The sequence below is a fragment of the Diadema antillarum genome, unplaced genomic scaffold (assembly GCF_040938485.1).
Source record: "Diadema antillarum isolate AM-2024a unplaced genomic scaffold, OU_Dant_1.0 seq00000399_RagTag, whole genome shotgun sequence".
NCBI lineage: Eukaryota > Metazoa > Echinodermata > Echinoidea > Diadematoida > Diadematidae > Diadema > Diadema antillarum.
Window position 1 is genome coordinate 253,273 of NW_027271390.1, and position 22,628 is coordinate 275,900.

The 22,628-nt window shown below is 37.5% G+C and overlaps 2 protein-coding genes across 2 annotated transcripts in view; both read left to right on the top strand.

The window, feature by feature from the left end:
- The window catches only part of LOC139732085 (uncharacterized), a 55,401-nt gene extending 34,085 nt beyond the window's left edge, over positions 1–21,316 (top strand). The window contains exons 6-9 of the mRNA XM_071642956.1: positions 5,173–5,510; positions 6,441–6,878; positions 7,712–7,873; positions 21,269–21,316. Of these exons, the coding sequence (XP_071499057.1) occupies positions 5,173–5,510; positions 6,441–6,878; positions 7,712–7,873; positions 21,269–21,316 (986 nt within the window). The remainder of the gene's footprint in view (positions 1–5,172; positions 5,511–6,440; positions 6,879–7,711; positions 7,874–21,268) is intronic.
- LOC139732086 (uncharacterized) overlaps positions 1–22,628 on the top strand; it is a 300,102-nt gene that overhangs the window by 224,955 nt on the left and 52,519 nt on the right. The gene's annotated exons all lie outside the window — the stretch shown is intronic.

Genomic DNA, 22,628 nt, shown 5'->3' on the forward strand with positions numbered 1-22,628 from the left:
AAGGGTTACAGCATCCATTAAAACATTCCTTTATTTGACTCTAATAGATTCCAAATCACAATAAACTGCATAACATAACATTCAGCATGTTCAGGAAGGAGATTAATGGTTTTGGAAATGATATCGATCCATTTTCATACTCAGTATTGCATGTCACCTCATAGTTTGGGACAAATATCTGCATAAGAGTTATGAACACAATTATAGTGTTCTATATAAATTGTATACATGTATTGCTGAACTTCCTTGAAACATCAAATAACAAGCTTCACAATAGAATGCTAATTTTCTGTAATGAAAATAAAAGGCTGGGAGCATTTACTTTGATCTTGTGTTCTCTTTATATCTTCAGCACTTTTTTTTTTGGGGTCAAATTCTAATTTCTGGAGATACTTTTTATTCATAGTAGTTCTAAGCCCCACACAAATGGTGTCACATACTGCAAACACTGCAATTGACCGTGACCAGTACACCGTGACTACGCTGAAACATCAAATCATCAGCTAAATAGCTCTCTTTTTATAAAGCATATAGGCTGAGAGTATCAACTTGGTCTTGTGGTCTCTTTATATCAGCATGTTTGTCAACTCCTTATTTCTGGAGATACTTCATCTTTAGTTCCCCAGCCCCACACAAACAAAACTCAACCTATGGTGTCACATACTGCAAACAGCGCACCATATATATAGTATGATTGCCATTAACCCTGGACATACACATACAATGTTGAAACACAAAATTAACAGCTAAATGAAATGTTCGCTTAATCTCTTTTCTTTAACAATATTATGCACGTTGAGAGCATTTACATATTGTGTTCTTGTGTTCTCTTTTATATCAGAATTTTTGTCAACTCCTCATTTATGAGATACTTTGTCTACCTCCCCTTCCTTCCCCCCCCCCCCAAAAAAAAGGTAATACTTTCAGGGTGTAATATACCATGTACAGTTACAATGTAGTTCATGTTTATGATTTAATTGCCATTCAAAACTGGCAATTACACATCAAGCCATCCATTGCACTCTATGGAAGACTAAAGCTTACATAATTTACATAATGTAGGCCTGATAAGCATTGCACATGCCTGTTACAGTCGCAGGCTATGATTCCTGAACTGAACATTATTTGGCATGTTTGTTCATACAAACATCAAACATAATTTCATATTTTAGTCTATCATACAGTATGATGCATGATTTGCGGCATATATAACCGAAGTCTACTCATACATGCGTGTATATATAATATATATATATATATATATATATATATATATATATATATATATATATATATATATTGTTTTCTTGTAAGGTGGATACATAACAAAGAATAAGCAGGTTGTGTGGCCAGTAAAACACAATACAATTTCACACAAATTTCAAAATTTCCTCAGTGTACCTGCTTGAAGGTTCACTGATAGTATCAATGTAAAACTTCAAAAGGTGTGAACATCTTATAGGTCTGACATTAATTGTGTGCCAGGTATTATGGCTGTATTACTGAGAAACCTACACTTATAACATGTTTAGTGTTATGGTACAAATATACAATAGAGTAATGTGTGAACATTGTGTGTGTGTGTGTGTGTGTGTGTGTGCGTGTGTGCGTGCGTGTGTGCGTGTGTGCGTGTGTGCGTGTGTGTGTGTGTGTGGTCAAATTGTGCATGCAAACTCCCCTGGTTCCCAGGGTACAGCGGGTAGTTTGCAGGCACAAACCCTTGTTGGGCGTAAAGGAGTCTGCGCCAAGACTACTACATGCACTAACTGGAGACTGGTGGGAGATGCTACAGTACAGGACCTATGGGACAGTGTAGTCTTGACGCAGACTCCTTGACCGAAAACAAGGTTTTATGCATCCAAACAAGTGGTCTGGCAACCCCTTTCCCGACCAGATATTTTGTCAGTTTTTATTTTTTAATTTTGTACACCCATAGGACATTCATTTAGGCCAAGTTTGGTCCATGGGCTCCATGGGGTAAATTACACCCGCCGGAGGGCCTTTTCGGGGGGTCCCTGGGGGCCGAACCCGCCCTCAGGGACCAGGCTGACGCGCATTTTTTCAATGAGGAGGGTGGCCCCAGCAACTATGAGGGGTCAAACCTTTTGGGCTTGATGGGGTAAATTGACCAGCAGCCAGCTCTCAGACTATCAAGTTGTAGATCAGTTTGCTGAGGGAAATGGCATCGAACGTATAGAGTGGCCTGCAAGATCCCCTGACTGTAATCCAGTAGAGAATCTTTGGGATATCATTAAGTGGAAAGCGAGCAAGAAGTTGAAAGATGACACTTCACTGCAAGAATTTCAGCGCATCTTGCAGAGAGCATGGGCCAACATTCAGCATCGCCAAGTACAAACTTTAGTTAACAGTATGAGGAGGAGATGACGGCTGGTCATTGCGGGTGGTGGACATATCAATTATCAAATACTTCACTATAAATGCTCATGAAAAGAACGAGATAGAGAAATATGCAATAACCCATGCTTAAATGTTCTAGAATCATGAGTGATTGTTTGATTATTTTGGTAAAAGTCATTGCAAATCACTAAAGTGCAACTTTTGTTTCCATGCATTTTGACATAAAATGCATTTTTCACACCAATAATGATATCTGGTGTCAATGATTTGCCACTCATGTTCATTTCATTTCATTTCACACATGCATGTTCACATGCATGTTTTTTTTTTTTTAATTTTCATTTCCTATCAAACACAGGTAATACACTTTGACATGATTACATATATTGGAACATAATAATAGTTATACATATTGGTTCTTAAAAGAACTTCATGGAAATGGAAATTGAGGGGCTGCTAAAAAGTGAACTTGTAGATTGCAGTCCCCTCACTTACGTTACATTACTACAATACATAAATTATATATGACTTTATAACACAATACAACGATACATGTACCGTACAAGCTAATCATCGAAAGTATACAGTTTTCATTCAATCGAATCGGATGGTTACATTAAGTATACGCTTTCACATGTATACACATACACATAGACATACCCGGCGTTCAGACGATCCCCCTCTTCGCGGGGAGCGCGTAGAGAGATTGTATCTTTTTTACGATCGACCGTCCACACGTGTCTTGATATCCCCTGGTGAACGGGGGACAAACCACGGCTAGGCACCGTATGCGCGTACAAAATTGCATTTTGAGCATGCGCACTTAGGAGAAAAACAGCTGCATGAGCTGCGCGCTCTGTCCCCCACCAGAATTTGTTGCCGGGCTCGACAAGCTTGCCGGGGGGCGTGTTTTTTTTAGACGGCAGAGATTGGGGAAACTAAAAATCTATCGGGGACCCTATCCCTAAACCTAACCCTAATCCTAATCCTAACCCTAACCATCAAACCCTAACCCTAACCCTAACCCTAACCCCAACCCTAACCCTAACCCTAACCATAACCATAACCAAAAACCCTAACCCAACGTTTTTCCCATAGGTTTAACACGCGCCATGCCCCAATCTGTGCCGTCTTAAAAAAAAACGCTGCCGGGGGACAGGGGAATGTCCCACCGAGCGTCCACACGATGGGATTGCCGGGGGATGTCCTGGCAAACGGGACATTCCCCTCGCAGCGGGGGATCGTCTGAACGCAGGGATAGACATAGACATACATGTACACATACACATACACATGCACACAAGCACACACACGTACCCACATACACATACGCACACACACGCACGTACACACACATGTATGCATCCACATACAATGTGCACACACAGAAGAGAGTAGGGAAAGAGAGGGCGGGAGGGGGAGAGGGGGAGTAGAGAGAGCGAAGGGCAGGTCAACATTCTCGATGCAGGGTGAAGAAAAAAGAACAACAATTCCAAACAGTCAAACTAATCATGGGGTACATACGAGCTAATAAAATATTTCTTTAAATTAGTAGAGAATGATTTCAAACTAATGGAATCTTTGATATTTTTCTCAAGGGAATTCCAAAATTTTGGGCCACTGTAGATAAACGTGGATTTTGTAAATAGATTTCGGGTAAGGGGCAAATGATATTCATCTGTTTGACGAGTGGGGTATTTATGAATATCTTTATTCTTATTAAACATATTTTCAAAAACTAAAGGAAGTGAATTATTAGACAAACTGTACATAAATTGACCAAGGTAATAATAATACAAATCCCTTACTTTCAAAACCTTATTCTCCACAAATAATACGTCAGTATGGGAATATTTGGAGGTATTACATATTACTCGAAGTACTTTTTTTTTTAACAAAAATGATCTATCCAAATAAGTTGAATGTGTATTTCCCCATACTATAATTCCATACGTTAAATAAGGTAAAATTAACGTTGAATATAACATGAGCAACTTTTTAACAGAAAAACAAAACTTTACTTTATTAATTACACCTATGTTACTGGAAATAGTGCGGCATATACAATCTGTATGCTGTTTCCAAGAAAGCTTACTGTCTACAGTTACACCAAGAAATCTAACAGAATAGACCTGTTTTTTCACTTCATTTTCAAAAATTATATCATGTGGCAATTTATCAAGGGTATTACTAAACAACATCACATTTGTTTTCTGCAAATTAAGCGATAATCTATTTGCTCTTAGCCATTGCATTATCTTGTTCAATTCTATATTCATGACATCAACTAATGTATGAGGATTTGAATGAGAAAAGAAAACATTAGAATCATCTGCAAATGATATAAAAGAAAGAACATTTGAAGATTTTGGAAAATCATTGATGTAGATAATAAGAAGTAACGGCCCTAGTATACTTCCTTGTGGAACTCCTCAATCAACTGAGCGCAAAAAAGATTTTTCATTGTTTATACAAACAAATTGTTTTCTGTCTTTCAAATAGCTTCTGAACCACTCCATGTTATGAGTAATAAAATTCTTTATCCATTTCCGTTTGAATTATGAAAATCGGTTGAACACTTTTGGAGATATATCCACAAATGCTAGGGGGAACCTAATTTTTTTTTGCTGAGTGTATATATAATATATATATATATATATATATATATATATATATAATATATATATATATATATATATATATATATATATATTTACATATTTATATATTGAATGTGTGTGTGTGTGTGTACTTGCATATTTTTATATCTAATGAATATCATTTCCCTTTATCTTTTACTGATTTATTAAAAAGGATCATCGTCGCTTACAAAGGAACAGATACAGCAATGCAAGGAAGAGCTGAAAGAATATTACTGTTTGTCACGGGGCAAGGTCACGGTGGATCCATTCAAGTTCAAGGAACGAGTTGAACTGGATGCCATTTATACCAATTTGAGTATAATTGACCGAACAAGAAAGGGTAACACTAAGACACCAATAACTTACGGCGATCTTATGACCAACGATGAACATGGGCATCTTTCAAAGCGCCTTCTGATCCAGGGTGAGGGGGGTGTCGGAAAAACAACACTTTGCGCTAAAATTGCCTGGGACTGGTGCCAGGGACGGATTTTCCAGGATCTGGACATGGTGATTCTAATTCCTCTTCGAGATGTCACTAACAAAGGAAGTATTGGTGGTATTGTGAAAACCTATCTCTCCGATTCAAATCCAGCAAAATCGTACCAGATCGATGACTATATTTTAAGAAATCCAAAAAGAATAGTCATTATTTTTGATGGATTTGACGAGTATAACGGAAAATTACGTGGAGAAGACAGCAGTGAGGTCATTCACATTCTAAGAATGGAGCAATATAAGTCATGCAAAGTAATTGTGACCACACGACCATGGAGAACTGACGAGTTTGTGATGGAAAAGGAACTTGCTGACGCTTACACGTTTCTTCACGTAGAAGGATTTAACAAGGGTAATTTATCAGATTACATTGAGAGGTACTTTAAGATACTAGGGAAGATTAATCGTGCAGAAAGTTTGATAAGTTTCATGGAAGAAAATGAAGTCATCCGGTCGAACATGGCCCCATTTCCTATCTACTGTGCAATGCTTTGCCTTATGTGGAACGATTGCAGTGAAGAGAAACAAGAGAAAATGCGCGAATTGAAAACTTTCTCAAAAATCTTTGGAGAAATGATCTCTTTTCTGAAAGAACACTACGCGTCAAAAGTTTGTGGGAGTGTGCAGAATAAGAGAGCTGTTAAACATTTTCAGAAAGCCGGTAGGGCAATTCAAGAAATAAGTAAGATAGCGCTGAACGGTCTATTGGCCAGGACCCTTTCATTTCCAGAAAAACATTTCAAAAAGTGTCGGAAGGCCTTGGAAACATGCTGCAGAGTGGGTGTATTGACAATAGAAAGAGATGTCATCACAAGAGAGCGTCGGCGCGATGTCAACATTTCATCCTTTGTTGCATCAACGGTTTCGTTTCCTCACAAGTTATTCCAAGAATATATTGCAGCATTGTATATCGAAAATGTATTTGCCAATGATCGCCCCCAGTACGACAAGGTGAAAAGTGAATGTCTTAGTCGACGTCAGGAGTTCCGCTACCTACTCTACTTCACCTCAGCTTTAGGGAATGAACTCGGTCTTGATATCATCCAAGACTTGATAGACTCTGCGCCCCATTTCGTGATGGATTATACGCCTGAAGCTGACCGAATGCGGTCTGATGATCGTCGATGCCGTGATTTCTGCGTTGACGTTGCGTTTGAATGCCATACTGAAGAAGCCGCCAGAGCAGTGGGAAAACGATGGAAAGAGTACGAACTCTCATCAGATGTGCCAGAATATGAACATACAGACTCTATGTTGGAATATCAAACCGAGGAGGGCGCTAGAGCAGTGGGAAAACGACGGAAAAAGTACGAACTCTCATCATATTCACCAGAACATACAAATTCAGGAGTCGCTTTCATGGTGCGCTTTAACCAAGTGGTGAGTGATTAAGCTAGGATATCGATTTGGACAGTGCTGAAAAACTAGTACGTAATGACAACGCATTTCTGAGCGTGACTGTGCATCTCTGTGTGTATGTGTGTAATTAAATACAAACCCCTCAACGTATTATTTGCTATTATGGGTGTAAGATTTGGATTCCTAAAACGCATAATTGTGGAAAAAAAATTAACATAAAGTATTTGATGTAATCATATATGAAAAACAGTTTTTTTTCTCACAATGAAGTTGCAACAAAATTCGCTACATAAATTAAAACATTGAAAAATTCTACACCACCATGGGATTTCTGTTGATGGCAAACTATGTAAATGTGTTTCACTGGCCTTTTCGAAAAGTTTGACTTAGTCAACATTAGGAAATAATTTCCACTTTTGTCATACGAAGCAGCACTATATGATTTCACTGAGGTAAAAGTACAACTTTTTCCAAAAACAAGAACGTTCCCTTACAAGTTACAGTTTTAAAACTGCTATTGGTTAAAATCTTTTTATTAAGGGATATGCCATACTACCAACGTGATCTGCAGAGTACCAGACCGATACAATACATTTACGGTTCACAGTATGAGTGTTGGTGAAGTTACGTCAGTATCACTCCTCAGCTCGTTGTCACAATAAAACAAGTTGAATTATGTAAACATTCTTTCTTTCATTAGCTCTGATAAGTGAAATGAAAATATGATTTAATTGTATCAAACTTATATCAGTTGCTCTGAGTTTCCCGCCTCCTAAACAACTGTATGTACATTTCCACCATCACCGTGTATTATTACCTTTAACTACCTGTCGATTAATGTTCCTTCCAATTAGCCATCATTGAATATTGCCAGCGTGAAATGTGGAAGAACTGTGTCACGTGACTTGGCAGAGGGTATGTGTTCCAGGAGTGTACTCAGCAAAGTATCAATATCTAACTCACGATTTCACACGGACTTCTACAACATCCTCGGCGCAGAGGCTTCAAACTGTCAGGTAAGAACTTAGCACCATAGTTCCCCTTATGTTATAATGTACAGACTATAGAAACTGATGGTGTGTTATTTTAGTCTTTCAAAGAGGCAATGCATACATTTCATGGTACTCCCATTACTTCCCCTTATCGTTATTATGCGTAGTAAGTCCAGCTGCCAGGGCGTCGTCTGTTGAGTCTTTAATTCCCCGAGGTCACCTGGACAGCAGTCTTGCACAAGATGCAGCACACTTTGGTCAGGAAAACCCACTTATATAGAACAATAACAAGAAACAACAAAATGAATAGACTTCGGTCGAGAAATCACTGCTTCATTGTGGATAAAATAATAGCCTAAAAATGAAGGGAAAAAAAGAACATGGTAAGTAATACATCAAGGAGGTACTAGCTCGCGTGTTGCACCTCCTTGGCTACATTTGAAAATGTAATGTCGTATAGAGGTAATGATTATGTACACGTCTTGTGGAGCCGGGAAATGCGCAAACGCCGAGAAATGTGTGACCGTCTTGTCTGGAAATGTGCAAACCTCAAAATTGCTTTAACGGGAAATATGCCGGGTTTGGTATGTCCAGGCTGCCAAGCCACGCTAGGGCTTTTGTCGGGAAATGTGCGAACCACTCCCTTCACTGATTCTGTGTATGTATGGATCGAAGATAAACTCTGTATCAAAACTGCGCATGAGCCATTACCATTTTTTCTTTACAGTTATCTTGTCTGAGCAACCTCCTGTCCATAGCGGCCACCTGTCTACAACGACCATTTTTTTTTTTTTTTTTTTGCATTTCCATTGGGTGGCAGCTAAAGATGGGTTTGACTGTACAGTAAAACCTGTCTTCGCGACTACCAGTCTGTAGCGACCACCTGCCATAACAAGCACTAAAAGACAATTCCCTTGAAAAGAAAAAGCATTATAAAGAACCTGTCTATTCTATAGTGGCCACCTGTCTACAACATATATTTTCCGTCTCCGTTGTTGTTATAGACAGGTTTTACTATAGGGCTACAGTCAAATCTGTCTTAACGACCATAATGTCTATAGCGGCCACCTGCCATATACAACCATCAAAAACAATTCCCTCCTAGAAAAAGGCATGTTAAACAACGTATACAGCGGCCTCCTGTTTATAACGACCACTTTTTGTTTCCCTTGGAGTGGCCGCTATAGACAGGTTTGACTGTATAGTGAAACCTTTCTTAACGCCACCACCTGTCTATAGCGGCCACTTGCCGTAAACGACCACTAAAATCAATTCCCTCCAATGTCAAGAAGAAGTTTAAAATGTGGTAATTCCGTCTGTTCTGCCCACAATCCCTGCATTCGCCATACCAAACTTGACATTCATTAATGTGCTAAACACTATTTTAGCATTTTATTATCCATATCACTTGTGTTTCCATATAGAAGATTTTCCTTCTGTTTTCTTTAACAATCTCAAATATTTAGGCCTACGCCCCCTCCCCTCCATCAGACTTGTTGGCCCTTAAAAAAGAAAAAGAAAAAAAAAACACACACACACACACACGAAATGGCATTCTATTACCTACACATACCCTTAGGCTGCTTACCTGCCACGTTTAGGCATGCGGATTGAGGCTGAATTTAGGGGTCAACTGGCAACTATCGTATAACAAACAAATTTTGTAATTTTTTGAAAGTATATGTCTTAACAAACTTACCAGTAAAATTTACCCAGAATTCCTGCGTCGGAACATGCCCAAATGACGTCATCAATATGGCCACCCCCAAACCAGAAAAATGAATGGGAATTTTAGGATATCTCAAGTGTTCATTATACAATACTGACATTAATCATTAGATAAGTTGCCAGTGTATGTATTTCTTATTACCTGCCTTTCTTCAAGGAAAATTGGGCCAATTTGTGACCTCTTTTTCAAAAAATCTGAGCCCAAATTAGGTCATTTCTATGGCAACTTTATGCTGAAAACATTTTTTTTTCTCAAACAAAAAATGCAACACCCTATCAACGATAAACACCATTTTAAATTTATATAAGTATGTAAATTTAACTGACTGGAGTTGAGACCTAACCTGTGAGAGACCATAGCTACCATGGTTACACTCATACTTGCCTGTAGCCATTATAACACAGCTGGCCAGATATCACCATTTTCATTATTAGTGGTGTATTATGTATATTCCATCTCAATAGCTGGATTTTTTGTTGTTTTTCGTTTTGCATTTGGCACAATCATAAGACAAGCTGACATTTTGTTCAAGCCAATTACGCATAGAACATAGATTAATTTCTCATAAGATGAGACCCTCCTCCACCTCAGCCCCCACTCCCAATAGAAATGGTAAGTTCATGGCTATTCCTTTCTTGCAGTCCTGTAGGGTGTTTCACCAAACTTCTCATTTGGTTTCAGTTTCACTTTACTGGTTTCAGTCTCGCTATCTCACTCTTCTGATTGGTATGTTTCAGTCACGAGGACTTGCTAAGTGAAACTGAAAACACTAATTGACACTGATCTCACTCAAATCAATGTTGGTGAAACGGGTCTTGCATGGACTTCTGTACGATACCAAAGTTAGCTCATTATACTCGATGGACTACTACAACAAATACTGTACTTCTGACAGAAATGAAGCACTGTTAACAGAAACTGGATACTCATTTTGTCATAGATCACATTAGTCCAGTCAAAATAGGTTTTCACCAACTACTAATTGCAGTAGGAAATTCCACTGCAGTGCTACTTGTTATGGGCTCCTAAATACCTTACTCAAAGTCCCAAGAAATCCAGTAGGGCAAAGTGGCTAAATTTCCATAATATGCAAATTAGCTTCCATTATGATAAAAAGACAGTGTTTCCATGAAAACTATACTTCTAGGTTTTAGATTGGAACACCGAAAGTGTTGAAATCTATGTTTACGATGTCAGTTAGTGCGATGCAAACATTTCCATGTACATAGTCTGGGCCTCATTTGCATAATATGCAAATTAGCTCCCATAATGATAAAAATAGTGTTCCCATGAAAACAATGCTTCTAGGTTTCAGATTGGAACACCGAAAATGTTGAAACCTATGTTTGCAATGTGAGTTAGTGCGATGCAAACATTTCCACGTATATAATCTGGGCCTCTTGCATAATATGCAAAGGGTTTCGAGCCAACGGCATATTCTAATGCATCAAAGTGCCCGATATGAGCATATCAAGAGTGTTCAAATATGATATTTCAGTTTCTCTTCACCAAAAACAAACTTTACAGCCTTAGTAAACTAGCATGAATAATATCATAAAATTAGAGTTTGTTATCAGACAGATAATGATAGCTTATCCATTAATTACGTAGAATCAAAGTCTAATTTTGTAATGAATGAACTCTATTTGGAGGGTGGTTTGCTCGAATCTTGCTGATTCATCTCTTGCATCCTTGGTGGTTTTGAGATATTGATGATGGCACAGTCAAAGGAAACCCTGTAGATAGTGCCCAAAGTAACCCCAGTCGATCATATTATCCCCACGACCATTTACACAACATGAATCAACCAACGCGATTTCCGTTGTTTCAAGCGTACGAGATTTTATTTCTAAGTCGTTTGGCCGTCTAGCAAAGACTCTTTTATTTCCATGAAATAGAATTGGCATTGACAGAAACATTTTCCTACAATGTGTATATTTACCTTTAAAAAGTGGTGCACAGTCAACAACTCGTAGGGAGGTACCCGAATTCATCCCTATACCCTCACGGCCCGGTACAAAACATAATTATACACACGTGAATACAGCTGTTTGAAGCGAAAAAAACTCTGTGCATAACGTCCTTTTCGCTTTATTTTCATTAAAATTCAGTGGAAGTCATAGAAGAATTTTTGTTCAACAATATTTTTAGGTTAAAAATGGTTCATTTAAGCAGACAACCACGTGGAGGGTGCCCAAAATTACCCAACCAAAGGCAGTCTAAGACATGCAATAGTCATGTACCAACGCATATACATAATTATGTTCTGTGGGTACATGCCTATAAACAGTCCTTCTGGTCCTCTAGCAAAGAAACTTTTATTTAATGAAATTCAATGGAGTCAACAGACGATATATTGCTCTGCAATTTTGACTTACACTGACATAGTTAAAGTGGTTATCATTCGAAGGGAGCGTACTATATGGGAAGTACCCACATTAATTGTCTCTATACATGACCCTTTGTAACGCAAATATCAACGCAATTACAGTCGTTCCAAAAGTGCATGTCTCAAAAAAAAAGTCGTTCCTTGAGTTTTATGACTATCACTTGAGTTTTATGTTTATGTATGATTATCGTATGGTGCTATAATCATTGTAAATTCTTTTCATTCGACATAGTTTTACGCACCTCACGTTCTGTTACAAAGAAAGTGATGTCTATCTGTTTTTGTTGAAAATGAAATAAAAATTAAATTGAATTGTATTGAATTGGATTCTTGCCATATCAAGACACTTTTTTTTTCTATAAAAATTGCCGGAGTAGAGATAAAATAACAACATTGATCTGCAATATGCAGTCCAAAGGGTTCACTTGCAGAGACCACATTGGGAGAGGTGCTCAATCTAACTCCATGCATCCTTAAGGCGATGAAAAACATGCAGTATACAACCGAGAAAAATGTTCCATGGTTACATACCTCTGAAAAGCTCTTCCGCCTGTGTAGCACATACGCTTTTATTTTCGTAAAATGCAATTATGGTGATATAGGAGACGTTGCTTTATACAATATCTGTTTTGTTAAGCCCTTGGGAAGTGCCCAGATTACCCCTATCCTGACCGTCGTGGTCTCGAAACAGATTAACAAAACATGCATTATATGCCAAAGCAAACTCACTTGTACATGCATGTAAAGTCGTTTTGCCGAGTGGTGAATAAAGACACTTTACTTTTCATGATTTTTAAATGGTAGAGACACTGCTTTACATATATCATATTAGTCAAAGGGGTGCACATTCAACGGCAACCGAGTGGGATGTGTTCAAAATCATCTAACCCCAGGGCAATATAAGAAACATGCACTGGCATATAGCACAAATATGTTTCAATTTTCCATGCCTTCACATTGTCCCGATCGTTACGGTTGTACAGCAATTGCCCTTTTGTTTATAAGAAATGCAGTATAATTACAAAAAGAAAAATGCTCTACATTAACTACATTGTTAATGTACAAAAGGGTGAACAATCAAAAGCAATCCCTTGGGAAATGTCCAAAATTACACCACCGCTCAAGACCCGTAATTACATCACACGGATACTATGAACGCAAATACCGACGTTCTTTCGTGCATTGTTTTAGAAGTAGTTGCAGCAATACAGCTACACATTTTTATATCAATGAATGTCGTGGAAATGATAGAAGAAGCATTGCTTCAAAATATATATTTAGTGGGAGGATGCACATTAAATGCCAATCCTGTTGGATGTGCCCCAAAGTACACCACCCTCATGGCAATATAGAAAACATCGAATATTATTAACGCGAATACACTATATGTTCCAAACGTACCTGTTTTCAAACTTCGATCGTGCCGTAAATCAAGGGCACTTTTGTTTTCAAAAATAAGTTGTAGTTAATAGAGTAGACATTGTTGTACAATATCCATATCGTCAAGAGGGTAAACATTAAAAGACAACTCCATGGGAATTGTCCAAAGGTACACCTACACTCAAGGGCCCTTAAGACAAAATATAGATATTAGCAACGCAAACACCGTTGTTCTAGCGTGATGGATGGTTTTAAAAGCAGTTCCGGCAATATAGCAAATACACTTTTTAACAATGAAAAGTCATGGAAATGATAGAAGAGGTTTAACTTTACAAGATCTATGCAGTGAAGAGGGTGCAAATTAAATGGCAACCCTGTGGTATGTGCCAAAAAATATTCCACCCTCACGGCAATATATAAGACATATAAAATCATATTATGCGAATATATGTTCCAAATGTGTATGTCTTCAAAATGCCATCGTGCCGTACAGCAAAGGCACTTTTGTGTCAAAGAAATACAACCTATTAATAGAGTAGACATTGCTCTACAGTAACTATATTGTAAAAAGGGTCAACATTCAAAATTAATCCCTTGGGAAGTGTCCAAATTCACACCTAAGCTTACGCCCTCTTGTTACAGAACACATATATTAGCAACGCAAATACCGTTGTTCTAGCGTGAATGGTTGTAATAGTAATCCCGGCAATACAGCAAATACAATTTTCATCGATGGGAAGTAATGGAAATGATAGAAAAGGTTTAACTTTACAAGATCTATACAGTGAAGAGGATGCGCATTAAACGACAACCCTGTGGGATGTGCCAAAAATACTCCACCCTCACCGCAATATAGAAAACATCATGATACCATATAACGCAAATATATGTTCCAAACGTACATGTTTTCGAAATTCCATCGTGCCGTATAGCAAAGGCACTTTTGTATCCAAAAATGCACCCAATCACTAGAGGAAGCATTGCTCTACAATAACTACATTGTCAAAAAGGTGAACATTCAAAGGTAATCTTTGGGGAGGTGTCTAAATTTACACCTACGCTCACGGCCTGTATTACAAAATACGGATATTAGCAATGCAAATACATTGATTGTTCTAACGTGAATGGTTTTAAAAGTAGGTCCGGCAATGCAGCAAATACAGTCTTACATCAATGAAAAGTCATCGAAATGACAGAAGAAGATTTACCTTACAAGATCTACATGATAAAGAGGGTGCTCATTGAAGGGCGACCCGGTGCCGCGTGCCCCCAAAATGCCCTTTATCCTCTTGGCAATATAGAAAACATATATTATCTTATAACGCGAATGAAACATATATAATGTTTCAAACTTACATGCTGTCGTGCCTTATAGCAAGGGCACGTTTGTTTCCAAGAAATGCAATGTAATCAATACAGATTGTCACATATTTCTTTACCTCAAGTGTGACATCCCAATTAATATATTTTAAAAATGACACTTGACAGATATGTTGAAATTGCACTCTCAATCCATTACCTAAACCTGTTTCCGAAGCTCTTTCTCGTTGCCATGGAAACAATTTTGGTGACCATGGTTAGCCTTACAATGAGTTGAGTCATCTAGTGACTGGATACTTTTACTGGGCACCTATTTATTTGAATGTTATTAAGCTTAATTTAGAACTATTTGCGTAGAAAGAATTACATTTTATCAATTAGGGTTTTTTTTTTCAGGAAAGCGTTACCATGGCAATGACTATATTTACCCCATATCAACACATGATTAAGACGGAAATTGGTTTGGCACTTCGCTGAAACCAACAAGACACATAAAAAACATGTATTTAGACATTCTTATTATATTTCAACAAATTAAATGATAATTATGAAAATTATTATGAAAATTTGTGTTTATTTCTACTACGTCAGTGTAAGGTTGCTATAGAAACGCTATTGGTATGCGTACAACTCACCAGCTCAACTGAAAATGAGCATAATTGATGGCTGATGACCTGAGGTACATGAGAAATAGCATTACAGTAGCTAGAATCACTTCCTTTTCGAAATATTCCATTTTTATTATTAGAGATGTCGAAGTGACGATTACTCTAGCAAAAATTGCAGTTCTTAAGAAGCCATTTGATGACGTCATTTGAGCATGTTCCGATTAGATTTTTTGGGGTAAATTTCATGTGGGATATTGTCAGGATGTATACTTTTAAAAAAAGTTAAAATTTGCTTGTTATACGATAGTTGCCAGTTGAGCCTTTCTAAGCCACTTTTTGGCCATCGTCTGCAGGCCTAGTTTGGTTAAATTCTGTCATAAGAATTTAGAGAGAGGTTTAATATGCTATCAAAAGTGTTCCATCATCCCATTCCCCCCCCCCCCCCACCAGTCCTAATGCTCGGAATCCCTTAATAAGACATCAAATTTGACTTTGATAAGAACATACATTCATCAATTTCGACATAGCACGTACCAACCTAGATTTTTCTTATTTGGTTATAGAGAAGAAGACTATTTATAAAACCATTATAGGTCGGGCCCCCTCTCCCTCCCTTCCAACCCCCAAGAGGGGATGGGATAATTTAAACAAATTAAGATCCTATCACCATAATGATGCTTCCAGCTAAGCTTGGTGGAAATCGGTCAAGGGTTTTATCAAGAAAATATCAATGGTGATGGTTCATGCGCAATTTTGGTATAGAGTTTATATTCCATCGTTATAGCAATATCGGTGAAGTAAATGATATGCACATTGTTATTTTCCCGGCAACACATCGTGCAAATGTGGAAAAAAAAATACTCCGCGACGTTTGCTGATTTTCCGGTTCCACAAGCTTACACTAAGGCACTTGTTGGTCCATTATCACTATGAAGTTACAAACCTAGAGATGTTCCTTTATTGAGTTGAAGCTTTGGGCCCTACAAGCCTACATCAGGACCTTCAAAAAAAAAAATAATAATACACAGAGTACCATTGAAAATAATAATGTCAGTATTGATAAACTGAATTATTGTACTAGGTGTTTCAAAAAGCATTTCCCACTTTTGATTCTTGATAGTTCAAAAACTATAAATCACATAACACTGTCATTGATATGAGTGATAGCTGAATTGTGTACAATTTGGTTGAAGGTGGTTTAAACATTAAAGCATAAATAAGTTTCATGAAATCCATGATTAATTTCACAGTTAGGTTCCAGACTTTGCTCTATTTTCAACCCTCTCTACAAAATTTCGCTTTGCACAGGGGTCAATGGGTGTGTATGGGAGTGTGTGATTAACACCCTGACAATGGTCCTGAACAATGGTCAGGGTTCGAACGCTTCATTATTCATTAATGAGAAATTCCACTATCACAGCTAGTCTTTATTCAGCCTCTGGCACTATCTGTGTAAAGTCAAACGCCTGTCGATACTGTCGTTGAGTCGTGTCAGTGCTCTCCCTACTTCTGAAAAACAAAATTACAATGAATACCTTCTGTTCTATCGTAAACGTGGTGACAGGACGCTAAGAAAATCAATTAGAGTATATATATACACTTGTGTATATGGAGCCTTAAATAAATCTGCTCTGAAACAAATCGCCCCAATGATAAATGCTGCTGAACTCTTTACCAAAAGTGATCTCTTTTTATCGAAAAAGCGAAAAAATTGTCAGACTATTTAATTAATAGGCAGTTGTATTAAAATGAGGAACTTAGGACCATTTATGCTTATGTATATCCCAAATTTAGTGATATGTGAAGCAAAATTTGAAAATGATTGCCAGCTGGAATGAAATGTGGTGTTTGCAAGCACTTTACCGTGCATGAATTCAGACTAGCAGTGCCCAGGGCAATCCACATGAATTATTGATTAAGCATTCATGTGACAGGGAGCGCCAGACTGACGCCTAGTCAACAGGTGGTTCAGGCATGTCCATTGTTCAGGGCCATTGTCAGCACACACTCATATACACATCATTAGTTTCTGTGTAAAGTTCATTTTTGTACAGAGGGTTAAGATTTGACCAAAATCTGAAACCTTACTTCAAAATCTAATGAAACTGATTTATGCTCTCACGTGCAAATTACCTCCAACCACATTGTACACTATCCAGCTATTACTTATATCAATGACAGTTTTATCGAATGAATAGTTTTTGGAATATTTGAAAAAGTAGGAAATGTTTTTTGAAACACCTAGTACAATATATACACAACAGACACTGGCGCATAATGCATTTTGGCATACGGAACAAACACATATTCAGATAATACTGTAGAACATAACACATACCTGTTATAATGAGCTGTAAGGGCTACATAGCAATTCCGTAGCGTGTGGTTGGTTCTGCTGAGTGGGTGTTGTTTGTGTAAAGAGCGTGTGTGGATAAAGGGTGTCTGTGTTTGGATGTGTGTGTATGTGGGTGGGGGTGGGGGGAAACGTTTAGAATAACGATATCAGATATTCATCAATACTTCTCAATCATTTCAGTGCACTTATATTACAGATAATAACACAAACAATATACAGCAAAGGAAATTACAATACATAAACAATTCAATTTTCCAATGATTGTGGGGAGGGGAGGGGGCATCAACCACAAATGTAAAAAAAACAAACAAACAAACAAATTTTACTGCACATGTCACAACGCGTCACAGGGGAGGGTCAAGGAATTCCGTAAAGGGTTGGGGCTTTTATGAAATTTAAGGCTGGCGCACCCCCCCCCCCCCCCCCCACACACACACACAAACACGGAGGGGAGATTTTACATTTTTAGAAGTGAAATCCAAGAAGATTACAAATATTCCTAGGTGTACAAAATATCACTGGGGGGAGGAGAAGGGTCATTTAAATGGTGATTGTGTACAAAGAAATAACCCGTATTAATGATATTAAACGAAGCAAAAAATTCGATCGTGTAAGGCAAGTAATAGAAAGAAAGTACGAAGAATTGATAATAAAAATAATCAAAATTTACATGGCAATATTGAAAACGAGTTAATGAAATCTAATTTATTCCAGTGTGAAAATATTCAGCAACCTCCCCGAAAATGTAAGTTCAATAAGTAATTTGAAAGCTTTTGAAAGAATGTTAGAACGTATGGGTTATAATATGGATTTCATAACTATGTTTGAGCTAATCAGTCTGAACTTACTTGTACGTAAACTTGTTTGTGTCACCCTCTTTTGTAACGTTCGTGTCTAGTGGTTACGTCTATATTCCTCTTCTTTTCTGTTCTTAGTATTGTGTTTCTGTATGTTGTAATGCATTTCATAATGTTATGTTCGTTTTTATTTTTTGGTTGTTGTTAATTTGCTTTGATTGATTAGTTTGCTGTTGTTCTGTTTTGTTGTTGCTGTAACACTCTATTCACGGCCTCTCTGAAAAACAGCCTCACCTGGCTAATCAAGGGCATTTTATCCCGTGATTAAATTAAATAAAACAAACAAACAAACAAATAAAAAAACAAATACAGCATTCATGCATAATAATGTACGGCAAAAAGAAGGCCTCATGTAGTCTGGTTTGAAAAATGAAAGATATAACAAACATTTTTCTTTTTTTTTAAGTAGAGAAATGGATATCCATATTATGTCGACATTACATCATATAAAGGTATTCATCTTACCATGTAGAGATTCTTAAAAAAAAACAGAAGTCCTTACGGCGAAATAAATGATCACATGCCAAGTCGACTTAAAGATACATATACATGCATTACACGTGTAGCTCTATGTTAGATCGTCATGGCAACATGATTATCATTTTACCAAGTTAAAAATGAACCTTTATCGAAGCTTTCTGATGGGGAACAGGTAACATAGGTATAATGCTTTCTACAACCAGAGAGGTGGACGTTGTACAAGAGCGTATGATTGGAGCCACGGATTCTGACGCGTAGGTAATTGCTGTGAAGTGTTTGGGCGCCATTATGTGGAGAAACGACTCCAGGAAAGACAAAACTAGAATATATCTCAGCAGTAGGAGGAGAATGTGAGGTATTAATATGGTCTCTTCCTTGGATACACTTGTTTATCAGTTGGAAAATTTCTGCTATTTTGAAAGGAAACAGATTATTTTTGAATGCTGACAACTTTTGATAGTATCTGCCCACAAACTTAGGACCAGATGAAGTAGCCATAGAAGAGGAAGATAGAAAGTTACTAAGATTATCGTAATTTTTTGCTTCTCCACCAAATTTCAACAGATTAACATTCAAATGTAAATGACGTAGTGTTCTAGTTCAAACGAAATTTTCAACGTCAATACTACAATGTTTTATATTTATTTTTCGACGAGCATTCAACTTCGCTTTAAAGCACAGCATCATATCATTTATCCACTTCTGTCTATTCCATTTTATTTTCACGGGGTAACCCCTTCAGCGAAAGAAATGATTAACAATGGGACCCAACATAGATACGCAAGTACACACAATACATGCAAACTGCACCAGAATATGTAAGAAGAAGTGGATTAAAGAGAAATATCGTTTGTAGAACTCCTAAGATATCAACTTCAACCTTATCCTGGCTCTAATGCATAGATTTATCATATTCAAATTGTAAAATCCATAATATTTCAATTTCATATGGAAACACCAACTTTCACTTCAAGTCCGTTCGAATTCATTTTGTTCTTCAAATAGGGACACAGCATTTCTTGTAATGTTGAAAATCAAAGGACATCAACAATTTCTGTACTTTATTTTGCATTTCATTACGTCGAATTCCCCCTTTTTATTGTATGATTCTCTTTTATTTTTTCCGGTTTCTCTTTGCTCCTTAACAGTATGGATATATCACCTACAGAATGGTTAGCAGTTATTTTTATGATAGTTCCCTCTTTTTACGCCTCCGCCATGAAGTGTCACTGTTGGCATTGGGTTGTTGGGTTGTCCGTCCGTCCGTCCTTCAGGTCGTCCGTTCGTCCTTCCGTCCGTAATCAATTTGTGATTTGTGATGTTCACATTTATTTTTACATTTTGAACATCATCCCTTAGTATCTTTTGGACAGTCCAGTGCCCTACCATACGTACGCTGCTAAAATCAGTCCAGCAGTATAACGTATAGACCTGTATTTTTCCAAGAGTGTCTCGAGTTAGCAGCAATTTTCCTGGTAGTCAAATGCTCCAGTATACCTAGCTCTGTGCTCATTCAAAATATATAATCTCCTCAAGCTGCCACCACAGTTGTGTATTTATAAAGGTGTGTTCATGTATATGTTCCATCGATGACGTTTGATGGTAAAGTCCCATTTCAAGGTTCCTGAATTCAGCTTGCATATTTTATTCAAGAAAATAAAAAGTCACGCATAAAAGCAGACATAGGCCTACACACACACACACACACACACGCGCGCGCGCGCTCTCACACACATAAATAATAAGGAGTAACGAAAACCAATGCCAAACTGCTGTATTTGTAAGACTGTTTAAATGCTTGCTTATATTCATGAGTTTGCAGAAAATTTGGTGAAATCTTGACATATTCAGATGATAGAAAAAAATCCACCTAAATATAGATAAAAGTAGATATATTCGATACACAACCTTATTTATAAAGTAAAGGAAGTGTTTAATGCACAAAGGCCATGTTGCTTTACATAATAGTTGTCCCAAAGTACAGACGTGTGCAGTGTGGAGGACTCAGAAAACCAATGTCACAATACCTATGATAATGATTAGTCACAATTTTAGTTGAAACCCATTACGATCGTGCTATGCAAGCAAACTCGTTCTGTATGTTGCTGGGAATTATAATCATTTCTCTTCTTGTATTTTGGTTTCTGTAATATTTTGATCTTTTTCTCACAGATTGAAGCATTGACGTTGAGTTATTTTTTATGGTATCAATCATCAGCGGGAGGTGACTTGGCCCGATGGGTGTGTACTATGCCACGTCTTTCGAAGTTCACTCTGTCGTGCCCCTACTTGCCTGACAGTTTCCTCTCAACAGCCGCTACCTCAGCATCATCCTGTCAGGTATGTAATCTTTTAGTCATGTGCTTTTAGGATCATAGCACACCTCATTTAAAAAGATAGTTAACCACAATTCATATTATGACTTCCTTGATAGTATTTTTTTCTCTCGCAGATTGACATTTCAGTGCGGTGCTATACTTAAAATTTTGTGTAACCCTAGTCATCCCCAATGTTTAACTCTCAATTCATTGTGAATGAAAGAACAGGTAAGGACACTTCTGTTACGTTGTTGATTTATTGACAATAAACAGAATTAAGGGATATCAAGAAAACAAGATAATGCAACCAGCCTCCTTGTCTTCCGTGGAAGAGATTTCGACAAGACAAGATCTCAATAATTCCGTTTTGGCCTTCTTGGACCCTAAAGATTTTTTTTTTTTTTTTGGTTAAGAAATGATCTCTTAGTGGCATTTATTAGTTTCTAGAATGAGGGATAGCCTGTGGTTCTACTGCTACACAAAATAAAACAAAATAAAATAAATGAACTCAATCCACCTCTCTCTTCCCCGTATAGTCATGAGCAGGCGCGCCGGAAGCAGTTTTGGATTGGGGGGGGGGGGGGGCAAACATTGGAGGGGGCTCAAGATTAGACAATGCATATGTTACACAATATACACATACACACACACATATATATAAATATATATATATATATATATATAATATAATATATATGTAAAGTGGCGTACGGTGGGTCGAAACATGGGGGGAACCATAAAGTAATTTTGACGGTCTGTATGCTTGTGCGTGTGTGCGTGAGCAATAATGGGACTACAATACATTACGGAATGTGATACATTCAACAACGCAGTCATTGAGGAACATTGTAAGTTTTCCTTACATGGATTATGGAATGACGGTGTGAAACGATCGAAAAATTATATACTGTCAGCAACATAAGGTGAATGTCATAACAATAAAATGCGAGCGAGCGAAGCGAGCGAGCTTGAAAATTTTGATATTCTACAGTTGTTCCAAAACTGGAGTTTTAATTGTAGCTATATATTTCGCTTTGGAAATAAATGGGGGCGCATCGGGCGCAACTGCTGGCAGTTATTGGCAGCAACATTAGGAGAATGGCATAACGATTCAATGGAGCGAGCGAAGCGAGCAAGCTTGAAAATTTTGACATTCTACACGGCCGTAATCTGGCAGAACTGCGTATCTCCTTTAACACATTACGCCAGAAATTGGGTTTAAAGATTCAATGTTACACCTTTCTAAACTGAGATACGATGAGTTGCATTTTTCCTCTTTTCTCGGTCATAATTGGTCTAAAGAATTTATTTCCAGCAAAAAAATGACAATCTGACCTTTTTA